Source organism: Carassius auratus, chromosome 17 (genome assembly GCF_003368295.1).
Source record: "Carassius auratus strain Wakin chromosome 17, ASM336829v1, whole genome shotgun sequence".
Lineage (NCBI taxonomy): Eukaryota > Metazoa > Chordata > Actinopteri > Cypriniformes > Cyprinidae > Carassius > Carassius auratus.
This window is the reverse complement of record NC_039259.1, coordinates 23,004,124-23,026,792: the sequence shown is the minus strand read 5'-3', so window position 1 is coordinate 23,026,792 and position 22,669 is coordinate 23,004,124. Positions and strand designations below refer to the sequence as shown.

The following is a 22,669-nucleotide window of genomic DNA, read 5'->3' as shown; positions in this document are numbered from 1 at the left end:
TAATAATAATAATAATAATATTTTTATTAATAATATAATAAAACAAAATAAAACATGCATTGGATAGGCTATTTGTAACTTTCTAATCAAAAGCAGGCAGTGTTTACATAAAAAAATATTCTCATTAAAGTAAGCAGTTTATCATTTTTAAATGCATATCTGCATATTTTGTGTTCATATAGTTTTACTTTTTTAAGGTTTACTTTTAGCTTACATAAAATATGTTTTACGTCTTTATTGTTCTCATGGAGTTATAATAGATGTTTCTGAACATTTTTCTTGGTTATGTGAATGTTTAAGACAAGGGCAATGTTTTATTTTATTTTTTGCAAACATTATTATTTTTTAAACAACAAACAGTGTTTTTGTGCTGATGTTTTAAGAAAGATATTAAGTAACTTTGAATGAGCATTCTGTAAACATTGTTTGACCAGACCTTTAAGTCAACCGTTCCAGAACATTCTGAGGTACATAGATGGCCTCAAAAATTAACACAAAGACTAAAAGCCACAAAACTCCACGTGAAATGCATTTCACAGTCTCTTTAAATGCATTAGCAGATTCATTTTTCTTAATATTCTTAATTGCGTATCTGCCAGGGATTTCTAGCGTATTTTAACGCTCCCGCTCTCTCAGGCAGATTTTCCACCTGTGCTCGATAACCTTATTTAGCTGTGAAGCAGATGGGATGTGACAATTCTTTGATACATAATTGGCTCTTCAGCGCAGGTGCTGATTGAACTGGATCATTATTCAGCGATTGACACCCACTCTCAGTCTCAGCACCCTCTCTTCTGAGTCACAGCCCTCTGCTGGCCTGTTCTTCTTCATCCCCCAACCCAGCTCCTCCTCATCCTCTGTTCACGCTTCTGTACACACACCGTCTCCAGCGTCCTTTAGCCAGAACCCATTAACAAACACTGACAGCAGCTCCAAAGGCTCTCTAACTCTGACTCACTGGCTTTTTGTGACGGTCTGAATGCATTTGTACATCAGATATTATTTGAATAATCATCTGAATACATATTGCACACATAGTACCCCTACTTGTAAAGCTTACTATAAACACTGTTGTGATGGACGCGTTAGTTCATCTCTTCAGGGGTTCATATTTATTCACTTTGACAATCGAGTGATGTATGGGCAAGAGCGAGGATGTGTGGGGGAAGGGAAATGTGAATTGCATAACCTCCGAGCTCAGTCTTAGCATTAAGAAGAGGGAAGAGGAGAAGGAAAGAGTCTCCATTTGCTCTTTAACTTTATATTGAAACGTGGAAAAATTCTAAATTAGGCTACAACCAGAGGTGTGGAAACAGGATGACTGGGACAACGATGTAGGCTACTTGTACAAAGAGCAAATACGTGGTTCCAAAGTGCAAATTATATTCACAGTACCAAAAATAAACTACAGTTTAGCTCCTCCCACCACGAAAAAGGTCAATAAACGCAGAAAGTGTCAATAAATGCAGAATAAAAAGACATATGCACTGGAGAAGATACTTGCTATTATAGTGAATTACGTTAATGTTCATTATTATTTATTGTTGTAAAATTAATGAATAACATAAACAATTTTCCATCGCTTTACATCACAGTGTTAATTAAAAAATGCATAACTATAGCTTATTTTTACCATTGTTTTAATATACTAAATTTCACCATCTGTGTTTGTAGTAAAACTGTCGTAAATGGTAATCATTACATCAAAACCTGTTCATTTTTACTATAACAAAACCATATTTTATTTTCATAAGGGTATGTGTTTGCAGATGAGATATGTTAGTGTAGACTGACAGCTAGTGGTCAAAGAGGAGCAGTTAGCTACTAACTAAGCAGCTTCTTAATGTTTCATTTACAAGCACAATATATTAATTATTAATACAAAAACGGAGGCACTGTGATTTTTTTTAAATCACTAGGTAAAGATTAGTCTATAATTATGACATGAAACCGGGCAACTTGAATTGTTACTATGTTTTATGTGTCCTCTTGAAGTGCACATAGTTGTATTATTATTAGAAGAGGTAGTATTTATTTTTTGTAAAGATATACTCGGCTAGTTATTTATTTATGATTTATGAGTGGAATAATTAATATCAGGATTCGATATTAGTAAAACAAACAAAAGACAAATAACATTAACATTTTATAATTTGCACAGATGTGGTCTCGCGATTATGAAAGACGCTCTCATATCTTTTAGTAAATTAATGCAATAACAATTTTGCAGACAGAATATGAAAACCCCGTGATTTCCCTGGTCAAGGGCAGCTGCTTGAAATCTCGCGATACTCTTTGTGGCGCGCGATTTGGCTGAAGCAGATGAATGCGCAGTAGTCGTTCTGCAGCGCTATGGAAATGGCGCCTGCGTTCAAGTAGCAGTAGTCGGCACTTATAACGATTTACACATTGAGCTCACGGGAATTCAAGGTTTCACTTTGCGACTACTTTAAAGTTCAGCACTTCTCGACTACGAGAGTTTATTCATGCGAACCGAGTCCGGATTATGTCCGGAAAAGAGTTGCCACCAAAGTCGTGTTTGAAGTAACGTATATCCAGTTTTCTTGAGGGCCATCCTCGTCCTCAGCGCGCAGGTACGTTACAACGCTGTTGTCTGTGGTAATTTTTTTGGCTATATATGTCACATTAGGATGTATTTTAGATCATTTTACGTGTTTCTACAGCTCAATATCATTTAGTCCTCTTTTTTGGATTGTTTAGTATTTAAAGCTATTGTGAGTTAACGTTAGTCTCGTGCTGTGACCGTTAGCTTGTTCGGCTAATCTGAAGGGCTCATGGTAACAGCCTGCGTGGGCTCAACTCATGCCACAACACGGCTCTGTATGAGACATTTTACCCGCTTTATGTTTTATTACACATCGTACTTAGCTTTTTAAACTTTTTATTCACCTGTGGTCGATGTATTTTGAGTCTCTTGTTTGTTTTTACATGCTCTGTCCGGTAACAGTAACAATCCACGCTAGCGGTGCTACAGACGTGCTGTGGTTGAAAACAGTTGTTATAATAATACAGACCATGCAGTGGTGTTTTATGTAAACTTTGCAAGAGAATGGATGCTTTTGTTTTTTCTTGAAAAAGAAGCTGTGTTTGTCAGTGGTAATTTGAATGAAATCTTTGCCCCGTCTACGAAGATTTTAAGTGACAGTGCATGTAATGATGTTGCCTTACGTCATATTTATCATATATATATATATATAGTGATATTTAGAAGCAAATATTACCGCAGAAGCATGTTTGTTCAGTGTTTGTGTACTTTACCTAGTAAGTATTTAATAAAACTGAGCTGTGAGCTCTGATTTCAGATTAGGTTTCTCCACGTGAGTCTCACGCATGGGTGGTAACATTACTGTAGTCTGCGCGGGCACATGGATGAGTCCTATAGGCTGTTTTCATTAGATGACCATGCTTTTCCAGGGGGCACTATTGCATGAACCAAATGGTTTGTAAATTTACAGATCCAGACTGTCAGCAAATCCAGGGACTCCAGCAAACTTAATAATTACTTTCGTTGAAACATAATAGCTTTTTATAATATCTTACTACCGTCAGCGAGTTATGTTTAGATGGTTTGAAATGTCATTAATGTTGTCGTTTCACGAGAGTAAAATAGTTGTTGTCATCGTGGGAAATCTTTCTCTAGTCTGGACGTAATCATGTAATTCAGATTTTCAGTTAAATTTATTAGTCACGTTGTGTTGTTACAAGATAGTGTTATCATGCCTGTACCACTTCTTAAAGTTGGTAAACATAAAATATATGTAAACATCCTGGTAGACTATACTAGGATAGTCAAAACTAAATCATTTTGTGTGTGTGTATGTATGTTCTGAAGGATTTTGATTTTTTTTTTTCTTTATAAATATGCATCTTATAGAAATTCATAAATGCCAGTTCAGTGAGAATAGTGTGTACTGATTCTATTTTTAACTGCATAGAATATGGAAATGATCTATAAGAAACATAAGTATTGTTTATTAAAAAAAAATCAAAATATTACCATAAACTGCAAAATGATTTACAATTATGTTTTTTAATATTTTGAATAGTTCACTGCACAAAATACATTTTTGTGTGTGTGTATATATATGTATGTATGTGTGTTTCTATATAACTTTTTATTTCTGTTTTAGTAATTTTTCTAATATCCGTAGCTTATTTTATTTTCATATAGATTTATTTTTTACTTCAGCTTTATTTCAATTACAGAAAATAAGTTTGATGAGTTTGATTAAAATAGCATCACTACCAGATGAATAATATAATGCATCAAAATATTTGGAAAAAGGCATGATTGGGTGTAGAGCCTTTTAATGTATCCTAACTATGCACAATTAAATGAACAGTTGCTTTTTTATGGCTGACAGTCCATACTCATCATACGCTCATCTGAACAGACCCACCGGTTGATTTATTATCACTCTTATATTGTATGTTTGGAGGAAACAGAAATGTGGCGGATATCAGTGATGCACGGGTAGATCTGAACTGAGCGGTTACCCGCGGTTACGAGTCATCCCAAAATATTTTTAATGATATTCGGGTTGCGGTCGGTCTTGTCGTTTGTAATAAAGATGCCAACTAAACCTTTGTAATTGATATAGAAAGACACAATTTTGAGGTTAAGCAGCCATGGCCATGAAAAACAGAAGATGCACTTTTAGCGAAATGGTGCATGTGAGTGAGAACCACAGAAAAAAAGCACGTCATCAAGAAACATGCAAATCAGTGCAATCGTTTTTCAATAAACCAAATGACCCACAGGCTGACAAAGTTTCGGCAGTAGTGACTAACATTTATCATGCCGTACATCACACACATTCATATCTAGGGATGGGTACCGAAACCCGGTATTAAAATGGCTCGTTTTTTCCAGGCGCATCTGCACCGCATCGAGTTAAAAACATCTCAACTTTTCAGAATGCCGCAAGCGCACCGCAGGTCATGTAGCTTCCTCACCTTTTCTGTAACAACGTTGAAAGCTCAGCCAAGATGAAGGAACAGCTGATACTTTGGGTGATATTTTGGGTCAGGTAGTGTCTTAATCTTTTAGTCGGTAGGTTTAAAAAGAAATATAGGCAATATATTACAGAAAGCTTGAAATGTCTACTTTTAAATTAAAACATTCAAACTAAAAATTAGGCTACTCTCTTATTATTTAATCCATATGAAATGTGCATTTCTCTCTGGTGTTCATGGCTAGTCCACATCGTCAACTTCATCTTAGCAGCGACACAGAAAACACCAGTTTATTACTAAACAATTAAATGTCTCCTTGCTAATTTAGACACATTCATAATCATTACCCTTTCTTTGTGGCAAACTTTGTGTACTGTCATAACGCGTATTATCCTGTAGGCTATAGCCTAAGTAATGAAATTAATATAAAGGGGTGATGCATTTACTACTTGTAAAAAAAATGTGGGTTCGTGTACAATATTTTCTTTTTCTTTTTTGCGGTCTGAGTTGTTAGGCGAGTTACTTGAAAACATTCTGTCCGGTGCGGGTTGTTTATACATTGACCCACGCATCACTGGCGGATATGTTTGTGCCAACTGCTCCATTTGAGGCACAAAAGTGCTGACAACTGCTGTTGTATATGAAGTTCTTTGTCCATAATGTTATCAGTGATATTTTAGCATGATTTTTGTACTAATTTAAAACATTCTGTTTGTATTAAGTTTTTTTTAAATCACATTATTTGCTTGATGTTTCAGGGCAGGCAGATTGATTTTTACTGTGTTTTTTTCTCTTCAGTAAGTATGCGTGACCTGGCAGCCCAAGTCACCAGCAGCTTGCTGCGCTTCCCAGAGGTGACGATAGACGCTCTAGGGGAGGATGAAGTTACGCTGGACTCTGTGCTCCATGGGAGATTTACTTTTGGTGAGTAGTTTTTTTTTCTCTGATGGCATGTCCTTATCATCACCAGTGTCATGTTTTAGATGTTTCATGTATGTTTCCTAGGTTAGTATTAGATCTTCAGTTCTCCTCTTGTGTTTCTCTGACATCTCTTATTTATTTGATGCAGAAAAAAGTGGACTGGCCTGGCTTGCCTGTGGGCCTCAATTGGAAGTGGTCCATGCTGTTACTGGAGAGCGTGTCTCTGCCTACCGCTTCAGCGGGGTGTCCGAACACCCGCCCACAGTGCTGGCCGTGCGAGACTTCTGTTGGCTGAAGCGAACCGGGCTGCTCATCGGTCTGGAGGAAGCCGAGGGCAGCTTGTTGTGTCTGTATGATCTTGGTATCTCTCGTGTTGTCAAGGCTGTGGTCATTCCAGGCAGAGTGAGTGCAGTGTTTTTTTGTTTTATATGTATATATATATATATATATATATATATATATAATTGAAAAAATATACATATTGCTATATTTTGTTTTCAGTTTATAGATCTTTTTTGCTCTTGTTTATTTTTTTATTATTTCTTTAGTAATTTTTTTTTAACTAAATTGAAATGAGAAATGTTGCTTAAATTAAGTTTGTATTTCCATATTTCAATTATATTTCTAACTACAATAAACCTCAGTGTAAACAGGTTTATTATGTAATTTGATTATGTAATTGATTTCTTAAAAGGCATCCTGGCTGTAATCTTGTAATTATTCCACATCTGTTGTTTTAATGACACTACTATGAATGATCATGTGATTGAAAAGAGCATCTGCTTTTTCTGCAGATCACAGCCATTGATCCCCTTGTTAGTTATGGAGGAGCCAGCGCTAACACTCAGCATCTGCACCAGAGTTTGCGCTGGTTCTTTGGTGTGGCTGCTGTGGTCACAGACGTCGGTCATGTAATGCTGGTTGATCTCTGTCTGGATGACCTGTCCTGTAGTCAGAGTGAACTTGAGGCTTCAGGTGGGACTGTTGTTGTTGTTGTTGTTTTTAGCAAAAGCTTTCATGTGAACTGTAAAATAAATAAATAAAAACTTTTCAATAGTCTCAAACATTTTTCATTTGTTTTGGCCACAGATCTGGAGGTGGTCAATAAGTCTCCGTCTGAGATCCCACGATTACGGGAAGGTGTGACGCAGCAGGGCAGACACCTGTGTCTTCAGCTCAGCAGCCCCACAGGTACTGGAGCGACAGCCCTGCAGTACATCCAGCGCACCAACCAGCTCGCTGTGGGCTTTTCAGATGGCAACCTACAGCTCTGGAACATGAAGACCCTGAAAAAAGAGTGAGTAAAAGACTTAAAACAAGCTGACTTTTTTCCCAATTGAATGTAATTGTATGTTAAATTTGACATGAAATGAAAACTCACCGTCTATTTTCTAAATGCATGTTGTTGATTATATTATGAACAATTCATTAATTTTTTTGACCTTGTAGTTCTTAATCAATTTCATAACGCAATTTCATATTCCAGTAAAAATTACAGACTTTTCTACGTTGATACATACCTGACTTTTCCAGTTATTTAGTCTGCTTAAACCTTGACACATTCTTAGAATCCACTGCAAGCTCAAATTCAGATCTGCCTCCATACAATCAATGGATCCCACCCTACATATTTCTTTTCTCAGTTACCGTATTTTCTGCACATATTTTTTAACTTTCTCAAAAAAACAACAGTGCGCCTTATATATGGGTCAAGGTGCTCTTCAAAATGTTGACATTCCCTTTAGCACAGCTCCATCTAGTGGATGCATAATGCAAACCCAGTCAAACGTTTGACTGCAGTATCTTCTATTCTATGCGCTTTATAATCCGGTGCGCTTTATATATGAAAACAGTTCTAAAAATAGGCCATTCATTGAAGGTGCACCTTATAATCTGGTGCACCTTAGTGTGCGGAAAATACGGTATCTGTTTTACTCAAGATGTATGTCACGTTATGGAAGAAGAGATCTGTCGCTACTTCTGTATTGTTGCGGCTATAATCTATTGATGAACCAATGAATTTGATTCTGAACATACCCTCTTGTTCTTCAGATATCACTCACAGCTAGAGGGTGGCAGGGTGCCTGTCTATGCATTTACCTTCCAGGAGCCAGAGAATGACCCACGGAACTGCTGCTATCTGTGGGCAGTGCAGTCTGCACAGGATCAGTAAGTTTGCCGTTTCGTGTGCTGCTATCGAAATAATCTGACTTTGTCTGGTTTGGTTCAGATTTATTCGGGTGTATTTTTGTCTTTGCAGTGAGGGGGACGTAGTCAGCATCCATTTATTACAACTGGCTTTTGGGGAGAGAAAGTGCTTGGCTTCAGGGAAAATTATTTATGAGGTACAGAGTTATTCAGGATTCTTCATTCTCAAATTTATTTGAATGTTACAGTTTTTGTATCTGTTCAATGTGTGATGCTTGACTCTCAGGGTCTGGAGTATTGTGAGGAACGTTACAGTCAGGACTTGAATGGTACAGCTTTTCCTCTAAGAGCTCAGGCCATCAATACCCGTCTGATCAGCTGTCAGTCCATAGAGAAGTTTCGCCACCACCCTGATCGTGACGACAGCATGAATGAAGGTGTCTTTGTATATCCAAATCATGCTTTGCAGAGTGATTGACACTGAATGTTTTTTGTAACATTTGTTTTTCTGTTTTTAGTGACTTCTCCTGATACAAGTGTGTCAGTTTTCAGCTGGCAAGTTAAATCGTATGGACAAGGCCAGCCATCGACCTTCATTGGTGTTTTTGACATTAACCGATGGTACCATGCTCAGATGCCAGATTCATTAAGGTGTGTATGCTTCTAGTAAAGGTTGAAAATACGGTCAGATGTGTGGTGAGGGACATGTAAATAGACTTCCTCTTTCCCATTCAGAACGGGCGAATCCTTACGAAACTGTCCGTATCTGGCAGTGTGGTCTCTTGACTGTGCGATTGAAACGTCAGCTCCCTGTACACTGTTGGACATCCTGATTCATGAGCGCAGTCTAAGTAGGGGTCTGCCCTACACCTGTCCTCCACCAGAACAGTTCTTCAATCCCACAACCTACAACTTTGGCAAGACATGTTCATTTTTTTTATATGATTATTAACTTGCATGTGTAATAGCTGTTATGTGACCCCATTTAATATGTCATAACCTCTGTATTTCTTTTCTATTCTAGATGGAAGTTGTTTGCTTAATGCTGGAATTGTGCACTTTACATGCTCTGGCTATCAGAAAGAGGTTAGATTTTGGCCCTTCAGTATACTATGCTTATACTAGTCTATTATTTTTGGTCTGTTAAAGTCTTTCTCTACTCTCAGACCTTGAGCTACTTGAAGAAGGCGGCACCAATTTTAGGTGACAGCATTTCTAATGGATACTCACGCTGTCTCATGTCTGGCCTCCTATCCTCTCGTCTGGCTGATGTCCAGCCCTCCAGCCTCTCACAGGTATCAATTAAACATTGTACAGGAGTAAATATACACTAGTTTTATTTGTGTGCTTAATAGATCTCACTCACGTGTAGAACTAGTGGTATTAGAGTATTTATACCAGTAATTCACATTTTTTAATTGATTACATTGTAATTTGCATTTAGGAGGAGCAGCTTGATGCTATTTTGTGCACTGCTGTGGAAACAAGCTCATTGGGACTCATCACTGGCTGTATTAAACAATGGACCACTGAAGGTGAGATTGGGAGAAGTAATGCATTTGTAGTCTAGAAAACTTTAATTACCAATAATTTACACTGCTGATCAGAAGTAGTATGTTTTTTTTTTTTTTTTTTTTTTCAGTTTATTATTCTCACCAAATCAGCTTGCAGTAAAAGCAGTAAAATTGTGAATTAGTATTGTAATTAAAAACTAATATCTTTAATATCTTCCTGCTAATTTTCCTCACACAAGAGCAACCAGGGTCAGCCGTCAATCTGCGCTACATATTGGAGTGGGCCTGGAATAAGGTTGTGCGCACCAAAGAAGAACTGGATGAAATATGTGAGTTTTCTGCACCCATTTCTCTGAATATGGTTTTATTGCCAATTTAACAGCGTTCTGATTGTGCTTTTCTCTTTTTCTCCAGGTGCTCCGCTCTTTGACAGCTCTGCAAACTTCACGGATCCCCAGACACTGCAGCTGCTACAGCACAGTCAGCGCTTGCTGGCAAACCTCAGCACCGTTTTCCACTGTTTGCTAAATGAGGCTCAGGAGCTCACACAGAAAGGTGTCGGGAGTGTGAACAGACATCACACTGTTCTGTGCTTTTATATGTGAAGTTGGAAATTACTAGAATGACTGACTTATTTTTGGTTACTTGCAGGGTTGATTGGACTCATGAATAAATGCATGGTGTCTAGCTTGATCTCTCAGTACGCTCAGGTGGTGCTGTGGTTCTGCCGGACTGGTCTCCTTCCAGAGGGCTCTGGTATGGTTCTGGTTCACTCAGATTCTTTGAAAAACAACTGTGCATTGCTTATGATGAACTCAAATTGTTCACTGTCAACAGAGGAAGATGATGTGCTGCAGATTTCAAGGCCCTTTTACAGTCATTCTATTATAAAGAATTATTACATCAGCCAGAGGGAGGAGCTGCGGAGACAAGCCAAGTAAGTGGCTGAAATTCTGAAGAACTTTCTGAAGGCTTTTATTTATTTAACATTATTTGTATTTAGTCAATTTTATTTATTCATGTTTACTAAAAAGTGCATAAATTGATATTTAAATCACCAGATGTCACAAGGTACAAAAAACGCCCTTTCTTTCCAATAGGGACAAGTGGTGTGCAGATTGCCTCATGATTGATGGCTTGGTGAGTCAATGTGGGGAACGCCTTACAGAAATCTGGAAAAGGGACGAGGGTGGAACAGGACAGTATCCTCCCCCTTCACTTCATGTAAGTCAAGATTTGGTACAACGTTTCTGCCCTCAACTGCGCTTGCTTTTTTTTTTAATTTTTGGAAATCTGTTCCTGGTACAGGCCTTGCTGGATATTTACCTCCTGGAAAACATTGAAGAATCTACCAAACATGCTATTGTATCCTTTTTGGGTTCTCTACTAAATCTTGCCATACATATTGTGTTGTTTATTGTTGGTTACTAAAGATTATTCCTTGACTCAGGCTCTTAGGTTATTTATTTGCTACTGGATGTGATGTACTCATTTCCTAATAAAAGTGGGGCATCTGTGGAGTCTTTTCCCACAGCGTTTGCCATTCCCATTGGGCTGGTGAAACTGGTTCAAGGCCTGTGGTTGCTAGATCATCATGATCATGAGGTATATATATAAAAATCTAAGTGTTTGCACTTACGCTAGTATTTTTAAAAGAAACATTCTGATTTTTGCTTAATTTATAAATGGTTTGAATAGTGACAACATTAAATGATCTACTAGCAGATGTAAGAGCCATATCAGTTTAAACACTGCTTTTAGTGTAGTGAATGCCAGAGGTACTTACAAACTAATACTTTATGAATAATTTGTATGGAATGGTTTTCATCTCCCTCAGAGCTCTCTGGAGCTGCTGTTGCACCCAGCCACCAGTCACTCTCTGTGGAGCTGGCAGCACGAGCGTGTCCTGCAGGCTTTGATGTGTCAACAGAAACACAGCGTCGCCCTGCGCTATCTGCATGTGATGAAGCCTCCCCTGTGCACTACCAACCAAGCCAAATTGTGCCTCTCTGTCCTGCTTCATAACAGGTATGTTTGTAATGTACCATTGGGAGTAATATGTCATGTTAAATTGGGCTCTCTTGTAGTTTTTAAACTCTACTCTTTGATTGTTTTGTGCTGACCAGGTGTATTGTGGAGGCCTGGGCTTTGCTAAGGCAGCATTGTAACAAATTGAACATGGAAGAGATGATGAAGTTTCTTTTTGAGACCTGTCAGGACCTCGGACTGATGAAAGAGCTGCTGAAACTGCCCCTTGGACTTGCAGAACAGGTGTGTGCAAATCTCTGTAGCACTTAAGTATAGCCTTGATGAGCAGAAGAGTTCTTGCACAAAAACCTTTGAACAATAGTGTATATTAACACTGCTTTATCCTTACCTTTACCTCAAATGTACCCTTTTAGGAGTGTTTGGAGAGGTTCCTTCAAAGCACTGGAGGTTTCCAGAATCGGGAGCTGCTCATGGTTCACTACCTCCAACAGGCAAATTATGTGCCTGCACTTCAACTCAACCAGAGCCTCAAAGTGAACCTAGCAGTATGTTCAATTTCATATTATAGCCTGCATCTGTATTTCATGTTTTGTAAAAAAGAAAAAAAAAGTTGATATAATTTGGTTGAATTCAGGCTGATCGGGATCCTAAAATGAAGGAAAGGTCAAACACAAGGAACTCCATTCTCAATCAGTATGGGAAGGTTCTTCCTCGGGTTCAACGGAAATTAGCCATTGAGCGAGCAAAACCATACCAACACCCTGCTACTATTCACAGAGAAGGTACTGATGATGGTCTTACTCACTTGGTCTGTGTGTTAGAATTTCAAGTTGTTATGATAAATGCCAAATGCTGCTTTTTTTCCCACTATTAGTTAAAAGACCTCAGCCTCTGTCAACTGTAGCTAAACGTTCAGCCTCTGAAAATGTGATGACCAGAGCAGCCTTTATCAATAATGTCCTCTCAAAGATCGAGGAAGTATGGGTTGGCAAGAACACCACTCCCAATTCATCTCCTTTCAAAAGGTACTACAAGTAGTTTTTCCCAGCTTCTATGTGAAATGTTTTCTTTAATACCTTTGCATGGCATGGAGATGGATACATAATCAGCATTATATTTATATGTAAAGAATGTACATATTTAAATGTATAAAAAATTGTTGCTGTGGTAAATGTTTTTAGCTAAATTAGCTAAAGCCACAATTCTACACATGCTTCATTTAAAATCTGAGGACATTCTCTAAAACTGTGCATTTTATGAAACATTTTGTGAGATCATGCCATAAGAGTTTATGGCCCCCTGTAAGCTCTCCTGCATGCTGTCGCCCCATGTCTCTCCCGGGAAACTGCCCCATTCATGATTCTGTTGTTCTCACATGTTGAAACTTTCACACCTCCGCCAGGCCACAATGCTCATTATTCCTTTATTAGTAATCTTTTTTTTTTTTTTATTCAGCCACTATAGCTTTTATTCTGGAATTACCAAGACCTATCACTTGGAACACAAATTAGGGTTGTCCTGTTCTGATCCATGACATCGGTATCGTGCAGATACTGACCCAGAACGCTAGATCGGAGGGGAGAAAAAAATATGCTAAAGTGCCCTTGCGGTCTGCCACCGTTCGGCGATTTCTTCTGAAGGGAAGGGTGTGCAACATGAATATTTTTGATCGTGGATGATTTAAATATATCTGCACTATCTGCTTTTGAAGAAATATAGTTGTATTATGCAGCAGCTCACGTTCTATCAGCTGCAGTTTTGGCGCCACTAAATGAATATACTGCAACAGCCGACATATCCAGTACCATAGACATAGGTATTTGTCTATGTCCAGTACCGCTGCTCCCACACAGAGTACGCAGTAAAGCACCAACTCCCAGGGGGGCACCATCCCAGTTGCTCAAAAAAAAAACACATTTTGTTTTATATCAACGTATACGTAAATAAACAAACATAATTATAAAAAATGTTTCACAGTGAAGACCGTAGATAGGCGAAGCATACGTGACGCGCCATTCTTAGAGTTTTAATGTTCCGTTTAATTAATTCTATTCAAATATCCACTTAATCTTTCATTTTTGACCACCTTTTTGCGATAGAAATACTAGCCTGTATAATTTCTTCAACAAAAACATGTGGACATCACAACCCTTACAAAAACGAATCCTGGTTTTTTTTTTTAAGTAAAATTTTCTTGTGTCATTTCTGAATACTTGAGACTATAAAATGAATCCGACAACTTTGTTAGTAAAATCATAGCCGTAAGCAATTGTCAGGGTACAAATGTAATTTGTAAATAATATTTTTTTTTTTTACTTGTTCATTAAATTTTTGAATGCTCTTGCTAAATACTATTGTACCTGCAAAAAACTGTTTATTTATGTGTATTTGTAATGTGTGTCTTTTGTTCTTTCTACTGATTCACAGTTTGTCCAGATACAGTATGATGTTAATGTGCTGTTAAAGTCAAATGACGATCTTGGGTCGTAGCTGATTTCTTTTCTACAGTTAAGCGGATGATACCTATTTTGAAATAATCCTTTTTTTTTTTTTTTTGCTGGCTTTCCTGTGAAGCCCCAAAGAGTCTGAAATGCAAGTGCCTATCCTACATCCTTCCTCTCCATATAAACCAGAGGCTTTTGTAGGAACTCCCATAAACATGCTAACCAAAAGAATGTCCAGGTAAAACAGTCAAAGACTGGTCTTGGTGTTTTTGAAAGTTTCTTTTATTTGTGTCTCAGAAGACACTAGTAACATTTCACTGGCTTTGTCACCAGGCTCCTTGATTTGGTTGTGCAGCCGTCTTCCCAGAATTCTCCAGAGAGCTCTAATTTACCTGGCACTCCTACAAGGTCCATTACTTCATGGGCTGGACCGCAGAGTGTCACCAAAGCTCCTGAGCTTAGTCTGCTGCAAACTCCGCAAGTGGTAAAGGTGAGACCGCATGGTTTGTGAAACTTTTTCACAAATGCTCACAGACTTGTTTGTAACTTTAAATGTGCAGCATGTACTTCCTCTAGTGTTTTAGGAAATTACCCAACACAATTTTGAACTCTGGTTTTCAGAGAGCTCGAGCTTTGGCATCAGGCCCGGTTTTCTCAGCCTTCACCCCACAGTCTATTCTGAGGAGCAGCCTACGTCCCACTCCTGTGGCCACCCCTTCTGCCTCCCCGGGCCGATCAGTCACTCCTCCTTTCCGCTCCAAAGAGAGCCGAATTACCTTCATAGAGGAGGCTGATTCTCTGGAATCTCCCAAGGGCTTTGTCCACTGGAACAATGGGGTAACATACCTCTTTTACGTCTAAAATGAAATTAAGATGAGTTTCCATGAAAAGTAATAAAATATTTTTTTAGTTTTAATAATATGGTTGTGGTTCTTTACAGATTGCGATTAACAGGGAACTTAATACACCTAAGAGATCTTCTCCACCTCCTAAAGCAAGTTTTGCAGCCTGGAGTGAACATTCAGATGCTGAAGAGGAAGAAGCAGATCTAAAGAGGACGTACATGTCCTCACTGGAAGAGAAAGAAAATCCTGATGTAGAATCTCACAGTGGATCCTCTGTCAAAGAGATCCCTGCAACGGAATCCAAACAAGTGCTTCCCACTCTTGTGCGACGACCTAGTCTGGGGCAGGAAGCAAGTCTTGTGTCCAATCAGTCAGATACAACTCTTGAGTTTCATGATGCTCCTGAGGATTTTATGGCAACACAGGCAAACAGCAGTGTGGATCGGGAGGTGACCGTAAGACTTCCAGACACTTCAGAGGAATGTGAGCCTCCTGTAGAAGACAACACAACGGCAGAATTATGCTTCCGTTAAGCTACCCGAGGAAGAGCTGAAAATACCTCATGAAAGCAATACAGAGGAAGACTCGTCCCATGGAAAGACACCTTCAGATGCACATGAAGCCCAAAGTAGGAGAGGAAAGCTTGAGGTGCATGTCGATATTGAGAACGATCATGTGAGGCAAGTAATTGAGGAGGAGCTTGAGGAAACTTCAGAAGCTCATGTTCTCAAGCCGGATGTAGTTACGGAGCCAAAGCTTGTTGTTCCAGTTCAGGAACAAAGCTCAGAATCTTTGGCTGATCAGGAAATCCAGGAGCCAGCTGAAGAATCACAAAACACATCCTCCATTTTTGTTGAAGCTCTCAGTTTTCCTCCTACTATAGAGCCTGTGAACAAGTATATGGAAGAAAATGCTGCTTATGACACTATTGATGAACCAGATGTCACCAATATATCAGAGGCAGTACCAGAACAGCTAGTTTGTGAGGCTTCTGTATCTGAGATTCCAGCGGTTGAGTTGGTGAAACACAAACAAATGACTAGTGAACCTGAGATTAATGAAGAATGTAAAGAGGAATCTATGGAAACATCAGGTACTTTGGATTTTTATTATTTATTCATTTATTTTGGACATGCAATACCTTTCAAAAGTTTGGGTTCAGTAAGAGTTTTTAGTTTTACATATGTGGCTTTTAATTGCATTGAATTGTTTAAAATTGAAGTGACAGTAAATGTTACACAAATTTCTGTTTTAAATGCTGTTCTTTAAACTTTCTATTCATCAAGAATCCTGAAAAAAATGTATCTCATTTCTACAAAATTATTAGTCAGCACAGCTTTTTTCAACACTGACAAGAAAAAGAAATGTTTCTCGAGCACCATCAGCATACAGTGTTATTGGCTGAAAATCCAGCTTTGCTATTACGTGAAAACTTGCATTTTAATGTGTATTAAAACAGATAATGGATTATTTTAATTGTAAGAATATTTCACAATATTGCTGTATTTTATTTACAAGTAATTGCAGCTTTTGTGAACATGAGACTTTCAAAAACATTTAAAACATATTCTGACCCCAAACTTTTAAACTGTACTGTAACTGTCGTTTTTTGACTGATAATTGCACTGGTAAGAAATTTAATTTCTAATGGATTTATATTTTAGATTTGGATGCCTTTGTGGAACAGCATTTATTTGGCCCAGATCGGTCTCCAACTTTAAACCGGTCCAGTATTAGAGAGGGATCACTCAAAAGGTGCTTGTTAATGACTTACCCGTCATGCTTTCTGGGTGCTGCTTTATGCATGTTTGTCATGTCCTGACATTTTAAAAAAATTTTTTACTTTTGTTGGTGTTGTCTACACCCTATAGAGAACCAGGTAGTGACATTAAGGAAGTGCAGCCCACTTCTGAGAATGCAGCAGATCTGAAAACACAGACATCAGAGCCTGCTACCTCAGAGTCCAGATGTAAGTCCTTCTCAGGTTTAACATTATAGTAAAACAACATAATGATCCAAAACTAACCTCAGGATTCTTCCTATAGCTGTAGTGAGCTTGAATGACACTGATGAGCTCTCCAGTGCTGAATCGTCAGAGGATGAAGAAGAGTCTGAAGATGAGAAGGTGGAGGACTCAGGTAGTGAGGTTGAGATCATAGATGAAGTAAAGGGTAATGGCAGCAGTAACCACCGGCCTGCTCCTGCTCTTTACATGGAGGAACCCCCACTGCATGAACAGTACCTTCAGGAACAAGCCAATGCTGTGCTGTCACTGGTTACACCTGAGGCTCATCTGAAAGTAAGTGCATCACTTAAATCTTACTTTGTTAAAACACTGACCTGTTGTACATAGACTTAGATTTGTTTGCTTGTTTTTACTCTGCAGGTTCAAGACACTGACATCCCAGAGGAAGAAGGTGAAGTTGTAATGGTTGGCCTTGCCCCTGCAGATCTAGACGAGGAAGATGCAATGTGTTATACTGAGCTTAAGCCATCCACCACTCTCCTGGTACCCGTAGAGCTGGCTACGGGGCAGGATACACATCTTGTAGATGGAGGAACTTTACAGAACCTCAGCAGTGCACCGGATGGTACAATGCCAGAAGAGTCTGATGGCTTCACGCTCATGCTTGATCCAGATGTAGAGGAACTGCCTGATGTTTCAGAGTTGGACCACAATGCAGCATTGCTACCTCTACATGAACCAGAACAACCTCAGGATGTGGAGAATCAGCTCACAACTAACTCTGATGTTGTCATCTTGGAGCATATGGTTCAAGTTCCAGACAACAGATTGGAAGACATAAAAGACTTGGTATCTGACATTGAACCTGTTGTCATGGGTGCTCCTAAAATCGAAGACCAACCAGCTGAGGTCCTCCAGATGGTGGAACAAATAGTCACGCCAGAAGCAGAATCTTCTCTTCAAGAAACAAAAGATCTTTCCAATGGTGATGGGATAGAATCTGGTCCTTGTGAGATGCAGGAAGAAGCACATACTCCTCTTCATGGGGAAGTGTTGGAGTCTTCTCTGCCAGAGAAAGTCTTGCCTTCAGAAGAATGTTTTAGGGATGGTCAATGAAGTTACTAAATTGGACACAGAGGTGTCAGCCGCTGCAAAAGATAAAATAACTGAGTCTAACCAAATAGACACTACACTCTTATTGGATGGAGAAGTTGAGGAACTTTCCACAACCAAACAAATGGGAAGGCCAAAGTCACCAGGAAGGCCAAAGTCACCAGGAAGAACCAAGTCACCTTCTAGAACAAAAGTTGAAAGATCTGGAAAAGCTACTGAGGAAGTTCTGGAGAATATTAAAGAGGCTCAGCACAGTCCATCACGGAGAACTAGGAAAACCGTAACATTCCCTTTACCTATCCTTGATGGAGAGAAAGATCTTACTGAAGAGGAGCAAATGGATTCTCAAGTACCTTCAACACCAAGACGCATTACAAGGAGTGGCAAACAGCTCCAAGATTATCAAGTTCCTGTTACACCCAGAAGAAGCACAAGAAAAGCAGGTTCGGAACAGCATGCTAATGAGAATGACCAAGACATGCCTTCTGAGAAAGTATCAAAGCCTGCAAGTCCGGCACGAAAGACCCCACAGAAAGCAACACCTAGGAAAGGATCTCGACGAACCAGAAGCACAGTTGTTGATGATGATGATGATGAGGCCCTGTCCACTGTTCCTGTTGCCAGTGATGACTCAGAAACGCAGACCAGGCACAGTACCAGAAAATCCCAAGCACCAAGTGTTGAAGTTCCAGAAGCTCATCAAGAAGTCCCAGAGGAGACGATGCAGCCAGCCAAAACACATAGTAGCCCTAGTAGGGTTACACGCAAGTCTACCAGAGGACTAGCGTTAGAAAGTTTCCAACAAGATCCTGCAGAAGAAGCCACTATCCTAAATCAACCTCTTAGAACTCCTCCAAGAAGCAGGAAGAAGACCGTGGCCAGCACTGCAGAAAAAGTGAACAATGCAACCTTTATTATTGACGATGCACAACTTCAGAGTGTTTCAAGAAGACTTACGAGAAGCCGGCACTGGAATCAAGGTGAAGATCTTGATAAAGAAAGACCCGATTTGACTCCTTTAAAAGTGGAGACTGAAGCGTCCCAAACTGATGCCCTTTTACAGCGACTTAAAGATGAAGAAGCAAGGGAGGAGACTGTTCCTGTTGTAACTGAAATTATACGTGCCAAGAGAAGACCTACTAGATCTGCAGCACCTCCTTCACAGAATGAAACTAAAATGGCAGACATTGAAGAATCAACATTGGCAGTGTCCAATGAAATACAGGAACATGCAAGCAAGTCACTTGCAAGTGCTAGACGTACACGAGTGAGCAAGGTAGCAGAACAAAACTCTACGGCTGTCAATGATTCAGTTACTCCCATAGCTGATTTGAAAAGAACAAGAGGTAGTCTATAATGTAATGCCACAAATTTGCAGTATTTTATAACACTTTAATGTGCCTACAATCCATTTTATCTGCAATCCTTTAATTTTAGGAAGGAGAAAAGAAACTGTTGTGCGAAATGAAGTTGAACTTCCAGAGGTTTTGTTGTCATCTTCAGTGCCTCAAACCCATAGCTCAGGAGGTGAAGGTGATTCTCATTCCAAAGAGGCAAGCAGAACTTTCTAAAGTTTAAGTACTAATGCAGTTTTCATGTGTGCTTCATCACACTTTAAACTTCATAAATTCTTCCTTTTGTTGTAGGACAATGGCCCTCTAGATGATGTTGCAGTTGAAACTGAGGTTGTCAAACCCAGAAAGAAGAGGACAACCAGGTGAATGGTCACAAGTAGTTCTATTGATATTGTTTTAAGTAGCTGCTTATGTGCATGGTTATAATTCAAGCAGGTTTTTGCGTTGACAAGCTATAACTACGAAATTAGCAACTGAATAATGTGTTGGTTGTGCATCACCTTGCCTTAGTTTGTTTTATGGCTGGGCGATTTGGCAAAGTTTTGATTTTTAAATTAAAAACTCTTATTACAACATGATTCAAATAACTTTTTCTTTATTAACCCTCTAGTTAAATTATATTCTAAGTGCAGCACACGACGTTGTCAACAGGATGTAAATGTTAAACACATCACTTGTTAAATAACTTTGCAGAAAAGCATGAATTAAAACTACATCCTATATAAATGTCTTAAAGCCTACGTTATATGTTCAGAAGTTAAAGGCTACAATGAAAATGCTTCAAAAGATTCTCAGTAGTCAAGGTAATTCAAATTCAAACTGACTGCTTTTATACATAGAATCAGAAAATTGTACATTTCTAAACTGCGTACTTGTAAATATATCTGTAAATTCATTCAAACAGTTACATATCACTATATTTCTACTTCTGTATATAGTGCATTATTTAATTATTATTATTTATAATATTAATTATTTAATTATTTTAATTTTCTGTTTTTCTTATATTACTGTTGCTAGTGTCTGCTACACTAAGCTGCATTAGTTTGCGCTATGTCCATCCTTTCTTCTCCATTGGAAGCTCCTGTCACTAAGTCAAATTCCTTGTCTGTGTAAACATACTTGGTAATAAGACCCTTTCTGACTTCTTAAGTTATAACATAAGTAAACTATTAACAATAAATGCTCTGTGAAAACCATGAGCAGCAGCTTTCTGCCTGTCACCATAATGCAAACATGAAATATTAGACACACAGTAGTTCTTTACAGATGTTTTATTCGATTGCGCTTATTTCTGTGTAAAAATTGACACGTTTAACTGTTGCACTAGCATCTCTTGCAGCATCTCAGGCATGAAACGGCATTGTAAAAATGCAACGCTCAAATTAAAAGTTCAATCACATCTTATTGAATGTTTTTTCTATTCCACTTGTCCATGATGCACCTTTGTCAACACATAATCGCATTCTGTGTAAACAGCGCATCACTTGTGCGGTTGGATTGTTCTTTTCTCTTTACTGTTATGATTGCCATATTGTTGAAGTGTCTAATATTAACATTTGGAAATATTTCTATTCAAAATCGCGATTCCTTGATTTCTATAAAGAAAAAATCTTAAAAATCGCCCAGCCCTAGTTTGATGATCTTACCCTAATTTTCTGTCGTCTTTTTAACAGAGCAAAAGCTGCTCCAGAACCTCCACCTCCGGTTGAGATCAGTTTCCTCTCTCCCCTCGCCAGTCCGGCTGAACCAATCGCTAAAACTGAGAAGAGAACAGAAGAAAAGGAAACCCCTTCCCTGAGGATGAACTTACGTCGCAAACGCATGATGGATGCCATTTTTCCTAAACCTGTAACGAGGAGGAAGAAGCTTTGATTGTGAATCGTTTAATCTGGACTCATTTCCCAATTTTATTTCTTTTTTCTGCTCTCCTTTTTTCATAAGAGCTCTGCAACCTGCTGTTTTCTAATTAAGATGATCAGTGGATAATGTTTGGAATAAATAAACCTCTAATTTGGGATAAATAATTTTGTATAATAAATTATGCCGTTTACCGTAAGGAGCACTGAGGGACTTGAGCACCAAAAAAGAAAGGTTTAGTTTTTAAATGTGTTTCTACTAATTGATGCCAATGTAAATAGCCTTTTAGCCATGTTATAAATAAAATTTGATACTTGTGAATTATTTTGTTACTTGTTTTGTTTACAGGAAAGATTTTGCAATGTTTAAAGTCAGATCAAACAATTATAAGGTTTATGGTTGTACTACTTGGGAAACATTTCGTATAGTTGGATACTTTACAGTGGTTGAAAGTGTAATAAAATCATCCATATTGCTTGGATGAACTTCTTGCTTTGATGCTTGGCACTTGGTCTCCACTATCTTGAGGTCTTAAGCTGGTGAACACAGCATTATTTGTTCCTTGCAGATAATAATGTACATTTATTTTCCTTAAAATGCATCAGTTTTATTTTGAACTGCATTGTAAACGTATTTGTAATGCCTGTTTGCTTTCAAATACAGAAGAGTTTACAATCTTTGATGTATTGTAGTTCTTCACAGTGGTTTTGGTTTGTGTGTGTGTGTGTGTTTGTGTGTGTTCGTTCACTGCTGTGTGTGTGCACTTTGAATGGGTTAAATGCAGAGCACAAATTTTGAGTATGGGTCACCATACTTGACTGTATGTCACTTCACTTCAGTTGTTTTCCTTAAAAATGTAAAATGACTAACCAAAATGCAATATATGTGCATTGCTTTTATAAAACTATTTAGAGTGTGGCAATGGTGTTCTAGAATAATTACCAGTCCAAGTCAAAACTGTAACTCTTAAGTTTATGCAATAGCAGTAACAGGTACAGTATTGTTCAAAATAATAGCAGTACAATGTGACTAACCAGAATAATCAAGGTTTTTAGAATATTTTTTATTGCTACGTGGCAAACAAGTTACCAGTAGGTTCAGTAGATTGTCAGAAAACAAGACCCAGCATTCATGATATGCACGCTCTTAAGGCTGTGCAATTGGGCAATTAGTTGAAAGGGGTGTGTTCAAAAAAATAGCAGTGTCTACCTTTGACTGTACAAACTCAAAACTATTTTGTACAAACATTTTTTTTTTCTGGGATTTAGCAATCCTGTGAATCACTAAACTAATATTTAGTTGTATGACCACAGTTTTTTAAAACTGCTTGACATCTGTGTGGCATGGAGTCAACCAACTTGTGGCACCTCTTAGCTGTTATTCCACTCCATGATTCTTTAACAACATTCCACAATTCATTCACATTTCTTGGTTTTGCTTCAGAAAAAGCATTTTTGATATCACCCCACAAGTTCTCAATTGGATTAAGGTCTGGAGATTGGGCTGGCCACTCCATAACATTAATTTTGTTGGTTTG

General features: G+C 38.4%; 1 protein-coding gene across 1 annotated transcript; it reads left to right on the top strand.

Annotated features, from left to right (window-relative positions):
- Window positions 1-2,322: 2,322 nt before the first annotated feature.
- On the top strand, window positions 2,323-21,453 carry LOC113117642 (protein ELYS-like). The gene is given in 38 exon segments (XM_026286447.1): window positions 2,323-2,594; window positions 5,776-5,901; window positions 6,047-6,300; window positions 6,693-6,873; window positions 6,988-7,195; window positions 7,951-8,067; window positions 8,159-8,243; window positions 8,333-8,483; window positions 8,565-8,697; window positions 8,782-8,963; window positions 9,071-9,132; window positions 9,213-9,341; window positions 9,491-9,581; window positions 9,800-9,889; window positions 9,975-10,115; window positions 10,212-10,316; window positions 10,398-10,497; window positions 10,661-10,784; window positions 10,869-10,925; window positions 11,019-11,165; window positions 11,398-11,588; window positions 11,687-11,831; window positions 11,963-12,094; window positions 12,184-12,331; window positions 12,424-12,574; window positions 14,124-14,231; window positions 14,327-14,483; window positions 14,615-14,830; window positions 14,934-15,365; window positions 15,367-15,931; window positions 16,503-16,593; window positions 16,710-16,807; window positions 16,884-17,137; window positions 17,225-17,896; window positions 17,898-19,263; window positions 19,355-19,470; window positions 19,564-19,634; window positions 20,949-21,453. Coding segments are annotated over 37 exon segments (7,590 nt in total). The 5' UTR covers window positions 2,323-2,594; window positions 5,776-5,780; the 3' UTR covers window positions 21,148-21,453.
- Window positions 21,454-22,669: the final 1,216 nt, after the last annotated feature.